Source organism: Scyliorhinus torazame, chromosome 7 (assembly GCF_047496885.1).
Source record: "Scyliorhinus torazame isolate Kashiwa2021f chromosome 7, sScyTor2.1, whole genome shotgun sequence".
NCBI classification, from domain to species: domain Eukaryota; kingdom Metazoa; phylum Chordata; class Chondrichthyes; order Carcharhiniformes; family Scyliorhinidae; genus Scyliorhinus; species Scyliorhinus torazame.
The window spans coordinates 272,394,055-272,417,216 of NC_092713.1; the positions used below are offsets into that span (position 1 = coordinate 272,394,055).

Below are 23,162 nucleotides of genomic sequence, written 5' to 3' on the forward strand. Positions count from 1 at the left end.
GAATGAGGTCAAATCTGGTGAAGTGGGATAACTTCCCCCAGTGCCTGGCAGGCAGTTTCAGACTATAAAATGAATAGCCTCCCGAGGTTATTGTTTCTTTATCCAGTGTATCCCCATTTTTCTCCCCAAATCCTTTTTTGTCAGAGTTAACAAATTAGTGTCCTCTTATTTGGGCAGGTAAAGCCCATTTCTCAAGAGGGTTAGACATGGGATAGACACAATCAAGTGGTTTAGCTTTACCCAATTTGTTATTTTATCATTGGGCAGCCAATATTGCGAAAGTGCTAGGGTGGCTTAGTGTTCCAGGTTACGTGTGGGAACCAACGGAGGAAAGTTCTTGTAAGTGCTGTAGTTTGGTGGGTTTAGCAACTGTTTTCTCCTGCAAGATTTCTTCAAATCCGGTGGTGTCGTCCACCCTGAGAATCTGGAAGCAGTTCAGACAAAATTTTAAATTTAGCTCCATGTTGTTATTGGTCCCTATCTGTAGTAATCATTTTTGTGCTGGCGGGCTTAGACTAGACGTTTAGATCATGAAGAGGGAGGGTCTGGAGACATGTTTGTGGAGAGAAGGTTTGCCAGCTTTGAGGATCTTGGGGAAACATTTCAGCTCCTTTGACCAATTTGTTTAGTTATTTCCAGATTTGCGATTTTCTTGCCATCATTTCCCGTGGCACCACGGTCCTCCCTGTTGAAAATGATTTTTTTCTTTGGCCGGGTCTGGTGAGGAAGTATTTCAGGTATTGAAGGACAGATCTTGTCTGCAGAGTAGACGCCATTGAGTGAGGTTTTTTTTTCAGGGGTGGGCAACAAGTGTGAGCGGTGTTCTCAGGGGCGGCTAACCACACTCATGTTCTGGTCTTGTCCCAAGTTGTTGAACTTTTGGGTCTCCTTGAACACCATGTCAGAAATTCTTAATGTCAAACTGGAGCCTTGTCTGTTGGTGGCCAATTCTTGGGTTATCAGAGTCGCCAGTGCTGCAGACAGGGTGAAGGCAAGATGTCCTCCCCTTGACCTTGTTAATCGCTAGGAGGCGAGTTCTACTCAGGTAGAGGTCTTCTACTCCGCCCAGTGCCTCGGCTTGGTCAGCAGACCTTATGGGGTCCCAAATTTGGAGAAGATCAAGTACACCATTAGGGGGTTGGTACAGGGGTTCTACCCACGATGGCAGCCATTGTTTTCCTTTTTTGAAGAGTTAGTTACCATCAGCTGTTGTGTTTTTTAAAAAGTTTTTATTGGGGGGGTGGGGTAGGATTGGATCTGTTCTTGTTTGTTGATTGTGCTCTTTTTATGTTGAACTTGAAACATCTGTTTTATATTTTATTGTGCTATTTTGTTTTTAAAATGTTTGTAATAAAAATATATTTAAAAAGTAGTGCTGAGTGGATGTACTGTTGCAGCCTCTTCTGGAAGTTCCCAGCATCACTGCCAATCTTCAGCTAATTCGATTCATTCCATGTGCTATCAAGACGTGGCTGAAGGCATTGGGCCCCCAGAGGGAAGGCGATACCACAGCATTTGACCAAGTGTGCCATAAAAGCCCCGACTGGCAAAATTGAAGTCAATGGGAATGATGTGGAAAACTCTCACACGAAGGAAGATGGTTGTTGGAAGTCAATCATCTCAGTCCCAGAACATTACTACAGGAGTTCCTAGTTCACCTTCAGCTGCTTCAATTATCTTCTCTCCATAGAGTCTGAAGTGGGGATGTTTACTGATGTACCACTGTGCCGATATGCAGCATGACCTTGACAATTAGGTTGGGCAGCTAACATTGGTGTCACACAAGTGCAGGAAATTACATCACCAACAAGAGAATTTAACCATCCCCCTTCACATTCAGCATTCTGGGAGCTTTCATTGACCAGAAATTGAACTGGACCAGAGCCATACAAGTACTATGGCTACAAGTGTGGGTCAGAGGCTGGGAATTCAGAGACAAGTAATTCACCTCCCGACTCCCCCGCCTGTCCACGACTTATAAGACACACGGTCAGGATTGGGATGGTATCCCCGTGCCTGCGTGGGTTTCATCCCCACAACCCAAAAAGATGTGCAGGATAGGTGAATTGGCCACACTAAATTGCCCCATAAATGAAAAAATAATTAATTGGGTACTCCAAATTTTTAAAAAAAAGAAGAAAAAAAAAGGATTAGGATGGCAGATTCTCCACTTGCCTGGATGAGTGTGGCTCCAGCAATGCCCAAGAGGCTCAACTTCATTCAGGACAAAGCAATCTGCTTGGATCAGCACCCCATCAACCACCTTCAACATTCACCCCTCCACCACCAACACACAGTGAACCACCTAAAGGATGCACCATATCAACTCACCCAGGCTCCTTTGACAGCATCTTCCGTAGCCATGACTTCTACCACCTAGAAGGACAAGGGCAGCTGATGCATGGGGGCACCACCACTTGCAAATTTCCTTTTAAGGCACACACTATACAGTCTTGGAACCATATCGCTATTGCTTCACTGGTCATTGGATCAAAATCTTGAACTCTTCAACAGTGGTAGTTTCCACACTAGATGGACTGCAGTGATTCAAGATGGCAGCTCACCACCTCAGAGAGCAATTAGGAATGGGCTGGGCAACTGCTGCCTAGCCCACACATTCCACGAAAGAACAAATAGATTTTTGATGGTCAAGAGATGTTAGAAACAGTAACTGTACAAAAAATAAATTCGTGCTCAACCCCCATATCGATCAGGCCTCCAAACGGCACTCTGTCACCCAGCCCCCCCCACTCCCCAAAAACACCTTGATGGTAAAAGATACACAATTGCATTTAAAATAATTAGCAGATTTTCCATGGTGTGATTTATTGTTTGTAATGAAAGAGCATTACACCATGCAAACTTCATTTTAATCTGTAGCGTATTTGTGCTTGCGCTCTGCCTCTCTCAGCCTCCCCAAAAGTTAAGAAAGTTCCGAGCTGGTTACAGTACCAACTATTTCTACTGCTGCATGAGTTTTTGCCTTTTAATCCGAATTCTAATTTTATAACTGTATCAGAGCTGAACAGTTGCCAACGATCTTCTGACCAACTCTTATATAAACTAGCTGGAAACCTGTAGCAAACAGAATGGCAGAATATTCTCTTGATTAAAATTGGGTTTGTCACAGACGCCTTTTGTTTCTTGTTCATTTGATTCCATTACTGCTCTTCTCTACGTATTTCAGGAGTTTAATCCTCCTCTCTATGTTTGTTTTGCGATCACCGTAGAATGTGAAAAAGCAAGCGTGCATAGCAGCGCTTTGCAGGCTTACCCGGGTTCCCTGAAGGTTGACTTACCAGGGAAACAAGATAGCCATAGTGGTGCTGTTATGCAAATTAACTTCCCATCCCAGCCATTGTGGTATTACACAAATGAATTTCCCCTCCCAGCCATCTCTCTCCCCCTCCTTTCCTGCCCCAAGAGTGTAACCTAGTGTGGTCCCAGATTTAGCTGATCAATCCAGAAAACTCCAGTCATCATACTCTGAGGGCTTTTGTAGGATTGTCGGAAACTTCATCAGGACTCCGATGTGCTGAATCCTGACCTTGCATAGGAGTTTCAATTAACTTCGTTGGGGACAACATCTCCACCTACCCGTGGGTATTCCAGAACTGTGCATTCTGCATATGGATTAACAAATTTTCTACATTGTAGCAAAATTATTTCCTTCCAAATATTTAGCCCATCAACAGTATCATACTATATCTACTCAAGTATTGGTCAATCTAATAGAAAAATGTCAATCCCCCAGATCTTTATTTTTTTTTTTTAAATAAATCTTGCGTATAGGTTGATCCTAGTTTGAGGGATAGTGGAACATATCTTCCATGTCTTTTGGTGTATAATGCTACATCAAAATAGTGCGAACACAAATTACTACCTGTAATGATAAATTCCTCACGTCATATCCATACTATGAAGTATGAGATTACCTACATTTTCTAATCACATTCGGTATCAAGTCTTCTATTGCAATCTCAGATAATAAGTCTTATAAAGCAATCGAAGAAAAGAAATACCGTAAGTTATGAATCCACACATGCTACCAGTATTACCAGGTCAAAAACTACATTGCTGCTAATGCCCACCCTCTAAACCAGCCAATGGCACGATAAATAACCTGTTACTGCCAGTATTTCTTGATATTATGGCTGTATCTTCATCTCTACAAGAGATGATGGCACTACAATTAACGTACAGTGTTCGATAAATGCTTATTTGCAGTTTTAAAGTGGAATCTGGTGAGAGTGTGATTTGGCCTCATCGACGAAAGAAAGCATGGCATACCTTACTGGTAATTGATAAATATTTTCCTGTTTTTGGACCACATTAGCCCCTCTGACATGCTGAATTTCAACGCCTCAAAAACATTACTCGTATACAAGCTAGCCCCTTAAATTTCCCTACAAATTTGATCCAAAATGTTTATCCAAAACACCTGGGGCCGAATTCTCCATCGGCGGGATGCTCCGTTTTGCTGGCAGCCCGGCGTGGGGCTGCCCCATGATGCAAAACCCCATTGGCCGGCCGGCGTAACGGAGCATCCCGCCGGCGGGGTGAAACAAAAATGTGGCGTGGCGGAGCAGAGAATCCAGCCCCTGGACTGTTATATACAATAACATGGGTGACCTGGTCATCATCTCATTACTGTTTATACGACCTTGTTGCAAGTGACTACACTGGACTGTAAAACACCATGTGAAGTCCTGAGATCTTAAGACACTATATCAATACAATTTTAGACTTTCTTTGATTTAGTCCATTCTTCTATTTATTGAACCTTATATCCCAAAAGCTTTTTTTCCCCAAAACAGATGGGCATTTGGCTGGATATCGAGGATCAACATAGATTCTGGAAGTCACACTATTTGTGAGAAAAACGTCTGCTAGGAAAGTACTATAGAAGTGTATGCTTTTCACAAGACATGATATTTTACATATTATTGTAGTTTACATATATCTGATACTGGAGTTCATGATTTAACAAAATCTGGTATTACTGCTGTGATGAGAGATGCATATTTTTAGGATTATGATGTGTGCAGGCAGGGAGAAGGTTACTACAGACAGCTCGTCTGAGGTCTAACAGATGAAAGAAGGTGTTATATAATAATCTTTATTGTCACAAGTAAGCTTATATTAACACTGCAATGAAGTTACTGTGAAAAGCCCCTAGTCGCCTCATTCCGCCGCCTGTTCGGGTAAACAAGAGGGAGAATTCAGAATGTCCAATTCACCTAACAAGCACGTCTTTCGGGACTTGTGGGAGGAAACCGGAGTGCCCGGAGGAAACCCACGCAGACACAGGGAGAATGTGCAGGCTCCGCACAGACAGTGACCAAAGCTGGGAATCGAACCTGGGACCCTGGAGCTGTGAAGCAACAGTGCTACCCACTATGCTACACAGTGATTCGACATTTGTAATGGGAGGTTATGGTGAATGAGTTACAAGTAAATAGGTTGTATCTGAAATTTGCATTGAGAGATAAGTGGAAGAATCGTTCTTTCAGCTGTTGAGTTTCAAAAGGGAGTTCAAAGGTGACATCTTACTGGGGTTTCACGAGCAAAGAGGGGAAGGAATATTAAATTTTTATTGATTTGAAAGTAGAGGAAAAATGACAATAAAACGAGATGAAAGGAGAAATAAAAAAGATATTTAAAAAGGAAAGGGATTTTTAATGGAGTGGAAAAATTAAAATATTTAAAAAGAAAGGGGATTTTTTAACAGAATGGAGTAGCTGTGGGGGAAAAGCCCTGAAGACCAGCTGTTTTTTGTGTGTGGGATGCTGAGAAGCTGTGAAAGCTTTGAATTGGAGGCAGCCACCCAGTATTAAGCCAGGAGAGTCTTAAGGAACTAGTTTGTTTTTGAACTTCCCCAGATGGAAGTTCCTGAGAAGTCAAGACACAGCTTTAAAGTGACAACAATTCCTTAACTTGTAAGGTGCTTTTGCCAGAAAACTAGGTAATGGTGTTCTTTTGACCAAATGTGTTTTGGGGGAGGGGGGGGGGGGGGGGGTTGTTCTGCAAGACTGTCTTAACTGTTGTTTTGGACCAGGGTTTAGAGAACATCAAATTATATCATGGAGTTCACCTGACCCACAACTTTTAATAGATTTTGGTTATGGGGACCTCTTGACAGGTGTTTTGCAACAGAGATTTAAAGTATTTTTAAAACAAAACAATGATTATTCTATGAATCCAGTTAACATTTTATAAACCCACAGTAAACATCTTACCACTACCATCACTGATAACCCCCCCAAAAAAATACAGTACTCTGTAGGTAACTCTTAGTAACTTTCCTAACAACATCCATAAGCCAAAACACGTTTTAACAATGACGATAGGTTTGAATTCTCTACAGAGAACAGTTATCACTTTTAAAATTATCAAGTGATCTAAACACCTTGTTTAACATAGAGAGCGAGACCAGTATACATCTGCTTGGTTTGAATGCAGCTCTCCAACTGAAAGCAAAACTAAAACACAGAGCCAAAATGAGCTTCCAGCCCAAAACAAAAGTAAAAGGCAGAATCACATTCCAACTCCACCCACACAATGACATCACTGCAACCATTTGATAAAACACACTTTTTTTAAAGTGACTCTCACATGACACTAACTTTTATCTTGTGTGCTTAAGTTTTTTTTTAACCTTTTTAAATACATTTTCTAATGTTTAAAATGCTAAAGGTGTTACAGGAGCTCTTCCTCCTCATTTTCACAGTAACTTTCTTTTATGACCAGTGAGACAGATTTCCCTCAGGGGTCGGACTTGCTCAGCAATATCAGCTGTGGTCATAATTGCTTAAAATATTGCATTCTTGGAGATGCCATGTCATCCATGTGTACAATTTACATTAAACTGTTATGATCCCAGTTGATGTTAATGGACTGGAATCCTGAATCAAAAGACCTCCACTTAAAACCATGACCGCTAATTATAGTTTTAACAAAGAAATAAAATGAAACATGAAAAAAAAAAATTGGATTTTAATACCTCCCCCTCCCCCCCCACAACCAGCTTAACAAATACACACAGATTTAAAGATTAACATGGATTACAAAGTACATCTTAAGCTATAATTGTTAACATAAAACATCCCTGTTAAGTACAAAAGGTGATTGTGGTCAAATACATGCACTCCGCTCTGAAGCCAAAGGTGATGGCTGTAGATTTCTTCTCAGAATCCCCCCAGATGATGATCACATGAAAGTTTCCAAACTTCACTCCCAAAACATGCTTGCGGTTTGCATTCTGAATCACAGACTAGGGTTTCCAAATGACACTATTAAATGAAGTTTCAACTCCACTTTTAGAGCAAATACAGTCCAAGATTTACACCAACCAACCTCTTTAGGTAGTCTTGACTGCTGTGCAAATGGTTCTCAATTGCTTTAACTCAATCCTAGACTGTATTAAAATGACATCAGATGTTTGGTTTACTTCTGAAAGCTGCTGTCCCACTTTAAAACTAGTTCCTGCAATTATCTCTAACTCAACATTGTTTACACTTCCTTGAATTCTTTTGAATTCTCCCAAGCTTTGTCTCAGTTCACTTAACCCCAGCGTCTTAAACATTCTTTCTGTCCCATGTTATAACCAGCTTGAATACTATTGGCTGGGGATTATTGGTTATCCCATGATTATTTTAGTTTATTGACAACTCAAAAATACAAAAGAATCAGCAACATACAAAAAAAGTCACGAAAAGCAGTAATATGCCAAAAGCATTTACAAGATACAAAAACCACAAACTCTCAAGCCAGCACACAGAGAGAGAGACAAGAGCGAGAAACGAGAGCAAGAGCAAGAGCGAGCACACAACCCTCCCGTCCCAAGAGGGGCCACAGTTAAATCCAAAACAGTTCCTCCAAACAGGCCACCTGTTCAGCGACAAAACCAGCATACAGCCACTTCTCCTTCTCCGCCTCCTCCACCCCCCCCCCCGCAGCCCTCAGTGATAGCCCCACTTTGGTGGAAAGGCGCCCAAATGAGCAACACAGACCACCGGAAAAGGACACACCAAGAGAGAGACAGAGCAAGAGTGTAAGAGAGTGAACTCCCTTTACAAAAAAGAAAAACAGATGCAAAGGAACCACAAGAAACTGAACAAACAATTAAATACAAGGCAAAGCTGCCAGCACTCAAGCCAGCGCACGCTCCCCTCCCCCAGCAATAACCCCACATCGGTGAAGGGGCGCCCGCAAGCAGCTCAGTTCACCAGAAAGGGACAGGCAGTGCGCGGTTGAGGAGGGAGAGAGAGAACACCCCTCCCCCTCACTCGCACCAGGAAGAACCCCTGAACCCCCCAGTGCACAGAAGCAGGAGGGCCACAACTGCCGAGCACCCAGCTACTAAGCCCAAAATAACAATAATAACCAGACAGCAAAACACAATCAACATCAGCACAAACAGTACACGGTCAATTGGGCTACTGCCCTGCTGCTCTCAGTTCCGACATCCAGTCTAAAACTGCAAAAGTGCATCCTTTCTACTCCACCTTCAGCCCGGCAACAGGCCAACCAAAGTACGCTCCTCTCTCCAGTTAGGCCGATCCCAGGCGTGGCAACTGCAGACGAGCACGCTCTTTTCTCTCCCCTGCAAGCAACTGGCAACAGCAACATACTCCTCGGTCCCTCAATTCAACCGGTCATAGCACCATTCTCCCTTGCCATAGTCCAAGCTTCAAAGTCCGGAAAAAAGCAGCCAGCATATAGTAAAACACACCAGGTCCAGAAGCAGGGTTACAGCCAGAAGCAGCAGGAGCTCAGAGGCAGGTTCCTTTCCTGCACCTCAGAGCATGAGCTACTCAGGTGGAGTATGAGCTCCCCCCAATGAAAGGGCAGGGAAATCATTAGCAGTTTCACCTGTATAAATAGATCTGGCCAGTGTGGTACCACCAAGAGTAGGAAGCAGTGGTGAACTACTGCTGCTGTGTATATATTATTGTAACTAAAGTTACTTTCTTTTGATTCTACAAACTAGTGTTGGATTCTTCGTAGCCCTCACAAAATCCCAATTCCCTGGTTATCTGGACTATAACTTGGAAGCCAGTCTCTTTGCAGCTCCCATTCTGTCCAGTTTTTCTTCAGGCAGAGTTGAGAGATGTTCACTTCCCGGGGTCATGTCCCCATCTACCAACAAATTAAGCCAAAAACTAAATCTAAAAGCTTTTTTACCTGACAAGTGTCATGGGATTGCCCCTTTAAGAAAGTTTTTTGTCTTAACGCATGGCTTCAGTGATGTCATTTTGTGGGTGGAGAGGAGCTGTGGCTGCGAGTTTTTTTTTAAAGTTTAATTTTCAGTTTGACTGCTGTGGACTCAGAAGGAGAAAGAAGTGTTATTTTTCCTGTCTTTCTACGGTTTAATTTTGAAGAGTTGTTCCAGTAAAAAACCCATTGGTCACAGCTACCTGCTTTGGTAACCTAAAATATATAGTTTGCTTTCCGGAAGGAGTGTAAAACTGCTGGTGAGACGGGATCAAAATCTCAGGGAAAGCCAGTTTCATTCAAGGTGAGAATGCAAAGTGCGCCCTTGAAAAAGCCCAAATTCAACATAAAAAGGTTGTACGTCAGGTGGACTTCATGATATACTTTTGGAGTTTCTGAGCCCTGGCCCATAACACAAGGACTTCCAGCTGTTAAGCAATGCCCACATACCTCTGCTAGCATATTTATTCTTCACAGTTTGAATTAAAATCAACTTCCTTTGTCCAGCATGAATTTAATTATAGGTTTTACCCTTCCAAGCATAGAAACATTAACTGTACCTTATTTCTAATGTTTACCAATAAAAAGCCCTTAAAACTACCTTTGTTTTCTTAACAATGGGAAGTGTTCAAATAATCATATACCATATCTATTTAGGATGTCCAATTGAAGAATAACTCCCCAACTTTTCTTTTGTATTTAAATTTTAAAATGCCCAAACCTTGGCCTAAATTATCAGTCCTATTCATTTCCCAACAGTAAATGGCCTGACGAGGAGCTAGCGATAAACAAAGGAATTTTATAGAAAACCCATCAGCAGGAACAATGCTGTTGATAGGGAATGAAGCTGGCATTGTAACTGGCTATTCCACTGCAGTGGACTGCCACTCCTCACATCCATGAGTACTTCCTCCAGTTTCATGCTCGCTGCTTGGAGCAGAACTTAGTACTGCAGAGAATAGAGGTGTGGCGCCAATGCTATGAAATTCAAAGTAAAAATGTACTGGGCTGGGATTAGAGTGGCTTTATGTGGAACAGAACTCATTTGTTGATGGAACATGTTTATTTTAAGGGGGGGGGGGCACAATGATGATGGAGTCATTGGTAAAAACTAAGTAGATGCATTTGTGGGTAGATTTTCAAAAAAACACCAACTTCCGGTTGCAGCAATGTGTTGAGCAGCGGCACTCCCTTGGAAACTTCAATTTTGTTGGCGGCGCGGTAACAGTGGTCAGCACTGTTGCTTCACAGCTCCAGGGTCCCAGGTTCGATTCCGGCTTGGGTCACTGTCTGCGGAGTCTGCACGTTTTCCCCTTTGTCTGCGTGGGTTTCCTCCCACAAGTCCCGAAAGACGTGCTGTTACTAATTTAGACATTCTGAATTCTCCCTCGGTGTACCTGAACAGGGGCTGAAATGCGGCGACTAGGGGCTTTTCACAGTAACTTCATTGCAATGTTAATATGAGCCTACTTGTGACAATAAAGATTATTATACATTTACGCCATTTTAACCCGTAAATCAGATACCAAAGTTGCAACCTCCGCCCGCCCCCCCCCCCCCGCCCCCCCAAACTCACAACTATCCAAGGAAATGCCTTAAAACCAGCAACGGAGCTGGAAAAATAGCAGCAATAGTAAGAGTCGGGAGTGGAAGATCCAGAGCGAGGAGATGCGTGGAGCAGAGCATGGTGGACTGAGCAGGATCACAAATGCAAATGTTGGCCCACCCACTGACAGGGCAATGGATGGAGCTTCTTTTAATAGAGCTCCAAAAACACAGGGACTCAAAAGGAGGACATATCAGCCTGAGGTCGCCATAGAAATTGCGAGAAGGGGACGGGAAAAGTCACCACAGGAACCAACGGTGCGGGACCTGGAGAGAGCGGCCACTGACCAGAGTGATTGGATCACCTTGCTAGAGGCTGAGGTGGCAAGGTTGATAACAACACAGAGCGTTCAAGGGGAAGGCAGAAGATCAGGAAAACAGGTCCCACCACCAGAACCTAAGGATTGTCGGGCTACCCAAGGGCACAGGGGGCAGAAACCAGACAGTATGTCACGAGGATGCTCAGGAAGCTGGTTGGACATTTTGCCCAAACCCCACAGGTTGCTCTGGCAAAAGGACAAATCAGGGCAATCAAAGCGAAACTCTAAGTTCCAAGATAAAGAGGTGCTAAACTGGGCAAGAAGAACGCAATCGTGTAGATGGGAAGGACATACAATCTGCATCTACCAGGACATTGGAGCTGACCTGGCTAAGCGCCAGGTAGAGTTCAATGGGGCCAAGACGGCTTTATGTAAAAGCAAGGTGCTGTTTGGCATGCTGTACCTGGCGAGACTTTGGGTAACCTACGGAAACAAAGAATACTAGAACACTACTTTAACACGCCAGAGAATGTGATGAGTTCAACCAGAAAAACAGGCTGGGAAGACAGCAATAATGGAGAACTAAAAATTAAACAAGACTGTTCTTATTCTGGGCTGAACGCTTACACGACGGGGGCAGGGGGAGTTGCGTAAAGGTACACTGAAGCGAGAAAGGGATGGGAAAAGTCACCACATTCGCACATATGCTAGTGTGAGCAAGTAGTGGGGGGCATGGCACAGCTCCCAAAAAGGAGGGAGCGCCTGACAAAAGAGGGGGACAAAACAACAAATGTGGGGGTGGGGGGGGGGGGGGGGGGGCAAGAACGCCACAACAGGTCACACATGGGGACAGCCTGAACATAGAAAACAGTGGCCATCTTGGATGCACCTCAAACAAAGGGAAACACTGACGTGCAGGGGCACATCCATGTGGTAATTATAGCTGATCCCACAGGAGGGAGATGGAGGGAAGAGGAGGAGGAGGAGAGAACATGGAAAGAGGCAACCTCTTCCCCCCCCCCCCCCACCCCCGATCAGAATAGTCACCTGGAATGCCAGGGAACTCACAGCCTGGTGGAAAGATCCAGAGTCTTGTCCCATCTAAAGTCCTGAGAACCGGCATAATCTTCCTTCAGGAGACACACCTAAGATCAAGTAAGCGCTGGATGGGACAGATGTACCAAGCGTGCTTTGGTCGTAGGACAAGGGGAGTTTCCATACCGTTTTGCAAAAGGATGAACCTCACAGCGAAATACATGATAACAGACCTGGAGGGATGGTACGTAATGGTTACCGATGTCCTGGAAGGGTTACCAGTAATGATTGTAAATATACATTCCCCCAACTGGGACGATGTGGACTTCACAACAAAAACCATGGTGGAGATTCCCACCTAGACTCCCACTGACTCATCATTGGTGGTGGGAGGGGAGGCGCGAGACCTGTGGAGGTTCAATCATCCAAGGGAGAAGGAGTTATTCTTCACCCAGGTCCACAAAGTCCAACCCGTAAAGATTTCTTGCCGACAAGCAGTCAACCAGGTCTGACAAAGGGGACCTTTTATCAACATGGAGATATAGCCAGCCACCTGCTGGCTCACCAGCTGAGAAAGCAGGCAGCCATGAGAGAGATAGCGCAGGTGAGGGACAGGAACGGCAAACTAGCCACGGCACCAGACAAAATCAACAAGGCCTTCATGACTTTCTACCGAGAGCCGTACACCTCAGAACCCCGGAGCGGGACTAGAGGATGAAGCGGTTTCTCGACGGGCTGGACATACCAGCAGTATGGGAGGTGAGGGTGGAGTCATGACACTAGTGGCAGTCTTTGGGATATCGGAACAGCCAGAGCTCTTTACAGGAGAGGGGCAGACACCCTGGCCTTTGCCACCTTAATCACCCACTGGAGACTTCTGCTCGGCCGGAGATCAGTGCCGCCACCCAAGGCCACAGACTGGCTGTCCGACTTAACAGAATTCCTCAAATTGGAAAAGATAAAATTCACCAGACAATTGGACAAAGGCTTCTATAACATATGGAAGCAATTTACTAACCTGATCGTGACCAGCTATCAATTGAGGGGTAGAAGAGGAGAAGACACTACCCAGACTACAGGGGAAGCAGGGCAGAAGAACCAAAGGAAGGAGAGCCTGTGGGTGGACACAACACTAGTCCCTGGTATATTTTAATGCCATGAGGCTGCATGTAAATAGTCAAACAATACAGTGGTGGTAACCGATCACTGGGTGCCCAACGTTAATAGGCCTCGTAGCACATGATTCATATGTATTCACACCTGATTACTCGGTTTTCCCTTTTTTCATTTTATATTAAGGCTTCTATTTATTAATTCTTTTGTCTTTCTTTTTGCAACATTGTCATAAGCAAATGCAAAACCAATTTTTAAAAAAATGTAAATTACCAATCGCATTCAGGGTTCCAAAGAGTCATGTTGGACTCAATCGTTAACTGTGTTTCTCTCTCCACAGATACTACCAGACCCGAGTTTGTCTAGCAAATATGGTTTTGAATTCAGATTTCCAGCATCTTTAACTTATATTTTGCTTTTATTGCCATTAGTATTTTTGCTGGTTGCATTCCCACCAGATTAGTTGTTTGAGACTTTCTTAATGTTCACCTCACATAATATAGGTCAGAGGTAGAAGCTGGTCGCAGTTGGGAGCTTAGCCAAAAGTCTTTCAAAAGGCTTGCATTGGATGGAGGATGGAATTGCCAGTATTGCTGCCGATCATAACCACCTCCAACTCTAAACAGACCATAGAATGCCAACAAGCAGAGGGACTTCAAACTTCCACACCCCCAGGTCAGGCAGAACACTCAGCATCCCTTCTCACCAAGGAAAAGAAGATATAACTGGTCAAGCTGAAACCTCTGCTATGATTGACTCTCTCTCCTGTTTGTCTTTGCAAAGAAAGGAAAAGCACAAGGAAAAAGAGTCAACGAATATGGCAAAGGAGGGGAAAGGAGATAAAGTAACAGAAGTGAAGGAGGGAGACAGAACTAGAGGCAAGAGGCATACAGACAGACAGGGCAAAGGAGCTGGTAATGATGTGTCCAACAAATTGAAGTGCAATGCTTATTAGGAATTGGGAGTGATGTTTAATCGTAACTCTGCCAAATACGAATCCCACTGCTACTCCAAGAGGCTAAACACCTTACTTTGTGCCATTTGAAATGTATTTCTTCAACAACCATCCAGAGTTAATAAAGAATTCTTCCAAATTTAAAATTGCGAATTATTTTGCGATCCACAAACTTACCCGTTATATATAATCCTCGTTGGTATACTTCATACATGGTCTTTGCATCATCGTGGTAATGTGTCATCAGCTGAAGGCTATCACCTAATACAGACCCACGAGCTTGGTCAGCACCCTAATGAAACAAAACAATATATTGCATTTGTATGAACTTGCATAAAACGAGTTGTACAATTTGATCATGATAAATGCATCCAGCTTGTCAGCATCTCTCATTCTTGAATTAGGATTACATTTAGATCAGTGTTTCTATAAAACCTAGAGAAACTGAGACTTGCTCATTTGTGTACCAAGAAAGAAAATACCAAAGGACAGAACAAAATGTAAGCTCTGAATGGTAGAATTGAACAAAAGACTAATGTTACAGAAACACAAGGATACTTGAGGGAACTGGCGAAGATCACAAAGGTAGGGTGATGCAATATAATTTAAGAGATCCAAAAGAGACAATACATGTTCTGAAATCAACTCACTGGTGTACAGAGAGCCAGTGCAGCTAGGAAAGGATATTGGTAACAGGAGAGCATATGCCTGAAGACAAAGTATGTGGTGCTGTGAAGAGCTGGAACAAAGTTGAGGCAAGAAGATGCCATTTAACCAAAAAGAGTGTCAAGTTAATGATAAAATTTCAAAACCAAGATAGATTTTCATTAGAGAAGAACATTAAGGATTCCGGAACCAAGTAAATTGTGTTAAAATACAAATCAGTCATAGACAGACTCAAGGAACTGCATGGCCTATGCTGTTCCTATCCACTTAAAAATAGACAGTTAATGCATTCATAGCAAGGAACATTTACTTCATCTCAAAAAAAGGTTGCAAACCAGACTTCATCATAAAAGACAACAACAAGGCTTCCTCCAAAACATTTCACGGTTTAAAAACATGCATTTCAGCAGCTTGTTACATATATTCACAGACAACCAATAGCTCAATTAAAATGTTCTGTCTCATGTTTGAATGAAACAATTAATGAGAAAGTATATCTTTGTTAATTATAATCCATCCTTCAAACCAATCCGATTCTGACACACTCCAGCCCCACATTTAAAATGACTAACCAGTGTTCACAACCTCTGGATAAAGCTGATTTTTCGTCCATAATACTAACAAGCAAACACATAGCTTTTTAAGCTGGCATCAGTTTTTCAAGCTAATTATTGAAACATAGGCAGCACACTGCTCCAAAAGACAGTTGCTTTTTAAAAAAATACAAGTTTGCTCTGAAAGCATTTACGTTTGCTCGGAAATCATTTCTTGCATAAGTGGATATTCTTTGTTGAGTTACCAGGAAATAATTTTTTGGAATACAAAGTCAAGGCCACCAAATGAGTTCATGCAAGAAAACATTTTCAATGAATTTCATTAAAGATGATAAATTAAAATCTATTAAATGAGTTTAGAATCAAGTGATTATGCTATTTTCTAAGGGTAGTGAATTTGTGGAATTCTTTACTACAGTGAGAATTGTAGATGCTAAGAGTTTTAGATTTTTAGTCATTAAGGGAGCCAAGAGTTGTGGGGATAAGGTGGAAAAGTGGAGTTGAGAATCATCACATTAGTCATGAATGGCAGAGCAGACTCAATGGGCCCAATGTCCTACTTCTGTTCCTATGTCTTCTGGTCATTTTTCTTTTGGAGGCTGTTGCATATATATTTCTGGAATTGGCATGGGGCATATTTCCCCGATAGGCAAAATGAAAATCGCTTATTGTCACGAGTAGGCTTCAATGAAGTTACTGTGAAAAGCCCCTAGTCGCCACATTCCGGCGCCTGTTCAGGGAGGCTGGTACAGGAATTGAACCGTGCTGCTGGCCTGCCTTGGTCTGCTTTAAAAGCCAGTGATTAGCCCAGTGAGCTAAACCAGCCCTCTAAAACTTCGTCAAATATTGTACATGCTGCTTCATTTTACAATTATTTGATAATTTTTTGCTCCTAATATAACTGGAGGTTGATGATCCATAATTAATTAAACATTCTACATTAACTAGTCCCATGTCCCCTTGGTCTGTTCCTTCTGGTTTTGAAACTATGGGATGAACCTTCTATTAGCTGGTTTCATTAATTTCTGTGCTATCACCAGGAAGATATAACTCATGCCTATAATAAATTAGCTAATCTTCTTATTCTGATATGAGACAGGTAGCATAGTTTATCTCAGGATTTCCTTTTTAAAAAAAAATTTAGAGTACCCAATTCTTTTTCCCCCAATTAAGGGCCAACTTAGTGTGGCCAATTCACCTACCCTGCACATCTTTTTAGGTTGTGGGGGTGAGACCCATGCAGATACGGAGAATGTGCAAGCTCCACACGGACAGTGACCCGGGGCTGGGATCGAACCCAGGTCCCCGATGCCGTGAGGCAGCAGTGCTAACCACTGCGCCACCATGCTGCCCTATCTCAGGCTATCCTGACTACTTTAGTACAAGTTCCAGAAGAATTTGTGCATCTTTAAGGAGTTAAATTCAAAAGGGTATAAAACGGAAAAAGGAATATGTCGAACATCAATTGGATCATTAATGCATGATACCACAGCGTGTTTAGATGTGGCTTTGAGCATACCCATGATCCTCTTGTATACCAAAATCCTCATCTCAGTTTCTCATTGAGTGGGACATGCTGAGTAGAATCCAAGTGCTTCTCCATCAAGAAAAAGAGCAAATATTATTCATAACACATTTTACTGCAATTTGCTTTAACTGGTGGGCTGAGACCTTCAACCATAATCACCCATTTGGCCTCGGAATGCGAATTAATAGAAAGCTTGAGGATTCAGAAAGAAAGGCAAATGGAAAATAGCTCTAAAGACTAAAAAAAGAAAAAGATAAAGACTTTTGTTCAAATGGAAGAATCAATGCTAGACATGGAATCTAATAATACAAAAGCGTTTGAGAAATTTAGTAGAGAAAAAAAAAGCATGGTTCCAGCATCACGCATATAGATGCCATTGTCACAGGATTCGTAGGTGCAGTTTGCAAATGAGGAAGAGGAAAGGGCCAAGACTCAATCTTTGGAAGACTTCTGACAGTGCTGGGTGTGATGTTCTTTGCTTTGTGGATGAGGATGGCTGCAAGTGTAGTGTCTCACAAAGAACATCAAGCTATGTTTTGAACAAAGCTCATTTATTTACACCACAGCTAAATAGATTCGAACTCACTAAGATAGAAGTATTACAAAATACACTAAGACTATGATTCTATCGACAGAGCTTCTGAAAACATGACTACTCTATCCCGTCCAATCACCTACTCCCAGAATCATAGGTATCACGTGATCCACATGTATGCTTTTGATCACCATCTAGTGATTGGATGCATTCACATTAAATTGTTAAACCTTCATTTACCATACAATATACATATTGTCACACAGCAGTCAGGAGACAACCTACTTCTATAGACACTGTGGCTACAATTAGGTAGGCAAGCAAGCTGGACAGAGAATCAAGGTTAGAGAAAGATAGTGTGATTAACCATGATGTTGGCTGCAGAGCACAGAGAATGAGATGGAATTACTCACCATGGTCACAATCATAGGGTCTAATTTTGTGATTTTAAAGTCCATTACAATGCTGAGAGTGGAGTGGAAACATGATAAGACCAAGTCCAAAATGTGCATCAACTCTCCTCACCTGCATAGTGCTTTAGGTAAAAATCTAATCAAGTCAAGTTATCATATCATCAGTATTACAGATGCCATACTGACTTGGCAAGAACTTACTTCAATTTCCACTGACTGTTGTGAAAGGTCACAGGGTGGCTTCAGGGCTTTGGGTCTGGTAGTTAGCCAGTATGCTACAATAGCTGCAAATGAAGCAATTCCCACCAGTGTTGGTGGAGGAATGGTACGAAAAAACTGGCTGAATTCATCCAATTCCAATAGCCGCAGATTCCTCAAGACTTCCTTTGCTTGCATCTTCTCAATGAGTGAGCTAAAAAATTCTGTCACAGGAAGAACAAAAATAGAGATTACCTTACAAAATTTGACCACAGGGAGAAGGATATGGAAATATGAATTGGCATGTCTATGTTATCCAGCAAGACATTCAATCCTGTTCAGTACAATAATGTAATATTCTGTGCCTGAAGGAAATGTTTGTTCCATCAGTACGCCACAATGCAGTAATGATTATTGTCATTAAAAGGCAAATGACATTGGCATAATGAACATACATTTAAAAGCTGGGAATTTACTTATAACTTTATCTGGAATTATTTCTTCACCCATTTTCTAATACGGTTAGGTGGAAAAAGAGCATCATAGTGAATGGTTTTGACCCATCAAATTCTGTTCCATAATTCTCTAGCACCGCTACTTGAAAAGCTCTGCATCAAACAATAGTAGATTTGTGCCAGTTGTGAATTTGTGTTGCCATCCATGTAATCGTACTGCGTCACAGAGCATATGCTAAGTGCTCCCTTACAAGGATAGAGGGAGGTGATGTCAACTTCTGTATCGCTAAGGAACTGGCCATATAACATCACTGGCAAAGAAATGGGTGCAGGCCATTTGCCTGCCCATACAAGTGTCAGGCTTGGCTCAATGATGACACTTATGCCTCAGATCACAAGATTGGTGGTTTAAGCCCCACTCTGGAGACTGGAGCACATAGTCAATACCAAAATGTGCTACTGAAGGAGTGCCCCTCTATTGGAGATACTGTATTTTGTGTAAGATGTTAAACCATTATATTTAAATGCTAAACAGCCTTGATGGATGTTAAATGATGCCAGAAAGAAGGGCGGTATTCTCTCAGTACTTAGGACCACCAAAACAAAGGCTCAAAAGACTGGTGTGGGAGAAGTGGGTTCTGGTTTTAGGCACACTGGCACCCATATTGACAAAATGGGATCTATACTGTTGGGATGGTCAACATCTGAACCATGCTGGGACTGGTGTTCTAGTGAGCCACATAACTAGGGAAGTAGAGAAGGTATTAAACTAATTAGTGGGACAAGCGATCAAATTTGGAAAAATGTGGTAAACCAAAGAGCGGAGAGAAGACAAATGGTATTAATATGGAAAATGACAAACAATGTAACAGGAAAGGATCGAGAGTGTGCAAATCAAAGAGTAAGTCAACAAATAAGGCTAGAGGTTATAAAAATAACAAAAGCGCAAAACTAAAGGCTCATTATCTGAATGCACATAGCATTTTAAACAGGAAGAACCGATAGTACAAATAGAAATAAATATGATCGGATAGCCATTATAGATACATGGCTGCAGAATAACAGATTGGGGCCTGAGTCTTAAGGACAGGAAGCTCAGAAAAAGTGGAGGAGCGGCATCAGCACATTTGAGAGGGATGACTCAAGCTCAGGAAACCATAATGCAGAAGCAGCATGGGCCGAGATGAGAAATGATAAAAGGCAAGAAGTCACTAGTGGGAATGGTGCACAGGCCCCCTCATTCTAACTACCTGGTGGGACAGTATAAAAGGAATAATGGGACCATGTCAGGAGGGTTTGGCAATAATCATGGGGATTGTAATCTATATATGGACTGGAAAAATCAGATGGTCAAAGATAGCATAAGTGTCTAGCAGACAACTTGTCCATAAGCATTTTAACTTGGGTTTTATTAATGCAAAACAAACAATTTCTTGTATTCACCACAATAGGGTTAGTCAAGTCCTCAGAGGTGGAGGACACGTCCCCAATTAGAGCTAACGGTATTGGGTTTTTATTGTTTTTTCTAATTTACATTTCTCCTTCAATGGCCTCGGCAGATCATGTATCCTGGGGAGGACTGGGTTCCTTCTGACTCTGGTGGGAATGGAAGGATACGGACTCCGTTAATTACGGACGGTTTTAGTTTAGGCAGGTACCATGGTCGCCGCAGGCTTGGAGGCCAAAGGGCCTGTTCCTATACTGTATTGTTCTTTGACTCTTCCTCGAGGCTGGAGTTTTCCTTAGGTAGAGTATAGACTGGAACTTTTCCTCAGGTTGAGTATAATGAGGGGATAGGAGTGGTGGCCCACGCCGAGCTGGGTTTGGTTAATCCTTGGCTGGTCTGCTAAAGAGAGAGAGCGCAAGAGATCTTAGTATCCCTTCTGTGATGGCGGACAGTGCTGGGTGATGGTGATATTTTTGAAGATCAGTCCAGCATACCTCCCTTTGGGGGGTTCAGTCTGGTGGTCAGGGGATGGTTGTACCGAGGGAAGGAGGGAATCGGCCCACTATCCCAGGGCGCCCACTTGTTGGGTGTCTTGACTATTCTTCTATTCGGCAATGTGGGCTCCCTGGGTGGGGCTGGCGTAATCATCTTTTTTAAAATCAATAAAAATGGGGGCAGTGCTTTGCCCCGGATGTAGTTGGAGATGTGCAGGTCTGGCTGGGGGAAAGTGGTTCCTAGGTGTTGGAAGGTGCTGGGCTAGGTCTAGTGCTGTGACTGGTGTCCTGTTACCCCCTGGAGCTTGGGATGTCCTTTCTTGAAGGTGCCTATTAGGGATGTCTTGAGGCACTGGGTATTGCTTCCTTGGTGCACCAGGGCCTGGGGTTGAGGAGAGTCATGTATTTTGGTTGACAACCTGTTACACACCTCTCCCCTTCTTGGTTGAAGGAGCAACTGGTTCTCTTCCTCATTGTTCGCTAGTTGGGAGGCACCAGGGAAATATTGAACCATGGCTGCGCCCTGATGCTGTAGTTTACTTCTGGTAGCTCGAGATCTTTTTCTTGGAAGGTTCTGAAGGCTTGATCATAATCTGAACGTGATGTTGCCGGTCCTCTTGGTATTAATGTATGGAATGATGTTGGTTCTGTACTGGGCTGAATTTGGGGTTACATTGCACTGCATGGTACATGAAGCTCCCCTTTAGAACTGGGGTTTTCTTTTTGTAAGGATGGATATAAAGAATCAAGTTATTGGTTCCTGCATGGGTGCAGAGGGTGTTGGTATCTGAGGAGATCAGGCTGTGGTGTCTGTAGTCCTCTGGTCTTGCTAGAGTTGAGGGAGATATATGTTGGTGCACGCCTGAACATCGTACGGAAAACTAACCCTGAACTCCCGGTAATTACGAGTGGACACATTGTGGGAGGGTGTGCACCATTTTACCATGTTTTCATGGCGTCATCTTATTTCTCCCTTGATCTCTGGTGGGGCTTAGAGGCACCTAGCTATGTCCAATGTTTATATTGAGCCAGTGATAATGTTGTTCACATGTTCCCTTTATATATGAAGAGCCATTTTTCTCCTTGCTTACTGGGATGTATTTATTTGCCATGTTGTTTAAAAAAATGTCAAATCCCAATTGATAGCCAGATTGTCTCAGAAGAAAAGGTTGGACAGGCAGCTTATATCCACTTGAGATTAGAAGAGTATCAGATGACTTGATTGAATCACAAGATCTTGAAGCGTCTTGACAGGGTGGACATTTCACTTTGTGCGAGAACCTGGAACCAGTGATCATTGTTTAAAGATAAAGATCATCCATTTAAGACCGATGAAAATAAATTTGAGGGTAGCGGGTCTGTGGAACTCCCTTCCTCAGGAGGCAGAGGCAGCAGAGTCTTTGAATGCATTTACCCTTCGTAGCGTCTCACTCCAGACTCCCCAGTTTATCTCCCCTCCCCTTCCTACTTCTCCTTAATCTGGACCACCCATTCACCCCCCAGCCAAACATATATGTCTCCGATCCCAAGACTTCCGGTGGCGGCCATGGAGTGAGTGGTCGCTTATTGGTAGCACCCGCTAGTGGTGGACCTTTTTCCGCGACTTATGGGGGATTTAATCAGTAAAATAGGAGACTGGAGAGGTAGAGGAGATGAATCCCCCACCAGTTTATGGGTTTGTGGACCAGAAGTGGTCTGAAAATGAGAGATTGTTGGGCAAAGAAGGGAGTGGAGTCTGCAGCACAGGAGAATTTGGCGGAGGGTCAGGGACCGAAACTGTCAACATGGTGGTCAACGGAGCAGCTGGTGGGTTTCGCTATCTGCTGGTCAGGGATTTTGTGCGAAGGCAGGTTTCGACCCTTCCACTTCTCCTGCCGCAGGGGAAACAGGACAGGGTAGTTTTTAGAACGGGGGTGGGGGAGGGGAAGGTATCGGAAATCTATAAAAAGAACTTATGGAGTGGGAGGAACCCCAGATAGGGGAGCTAAAGAGTAAATGGGAAGATGAGTTGGGAAAGGAGTTAAAGGCAGGTCTGGGAGGATGCCCTGAGCAGAGTCAACACAACCTCCATGTGCCAGGCTCAGCCTGATACAATTCAAGGTGGTTCACCGGGCACACATGACTGCAGCCCAGATGAGCAGGTTTTCTGGGGAGGAGGACAGGTGTGTAGGAGGGTCCGCAAATCACGTCCACATGTTTTGGGCATTGTCCGAAGCTCAGGGGATTCTGGCAGGGGTATGCTGATGTCATGTCCACAGAACTAAAAAAGGAGGGTGGCACGTAGTCCAGAGGAGCCTATTTTTGGAGTGTCGGAAGACCCGGGAGTCCAGGGGGCGAGAGAGGCTGATGTTTTGGCCTTTGCCACATTGGTAGTCCGGAGACAGATCTTACTAGCGTGAAGGGACTTGAAGTCCCCGAAATCAGGAGTATGGGTTAGCAACAAGGCTGGGTTTCTCAGGCTTGAGAAAATTAAGCTCGCCCCAAGAGGATCAACGTTAGGGTTCGTTCGGAGGTGGCAGCGATTTATCGACTTCTTCGGAGAAAACTAATCGGTTAGCAGATTCAATAAAGGGGGGTGGTAGGGGGAGTTAGGCTATTTTTGTCGAGCTTAGGCGGGAACAGTGGGAGATGGGGGGGGGGGGGGGGGGGTTGTTACGCACTGATTTATGTTTACATTTGTACTTGTAT

The 23,162-nt window shown here is 43.3% G+C and overlaps 1 protein-coding gene across 1 annotated transcript in view; it reads right to left on the reverse strand.

Moving 5' to 3' along the window:
• LOC140427037 (long-chain-fatty-acid--CoA ligase 6-like) overlaps positions 1 to 23,162 on the reverse strand; it is a 299,763-nt gene that overhangs the window by 135,780 nt on the left and 140,821 nt on the right. Inside the window, exons 2-3 of the mRNA XM_072512470.1 lie at positions 18,082 to 18,302; positions 14,362 to 14,476 (exon numbers count right to left, since the gene is read on the reverse strand). Coding sequence (XP_072368571.1) covers positions 14,362 to 14,476; positions 18,082 to 18,302 — 336 coding nt within the window. The remainder of the gene's footprint in view (positions 1 to 14,361; positions 14,477 to 18,081; positions 18,303 to 23,162) is intronic.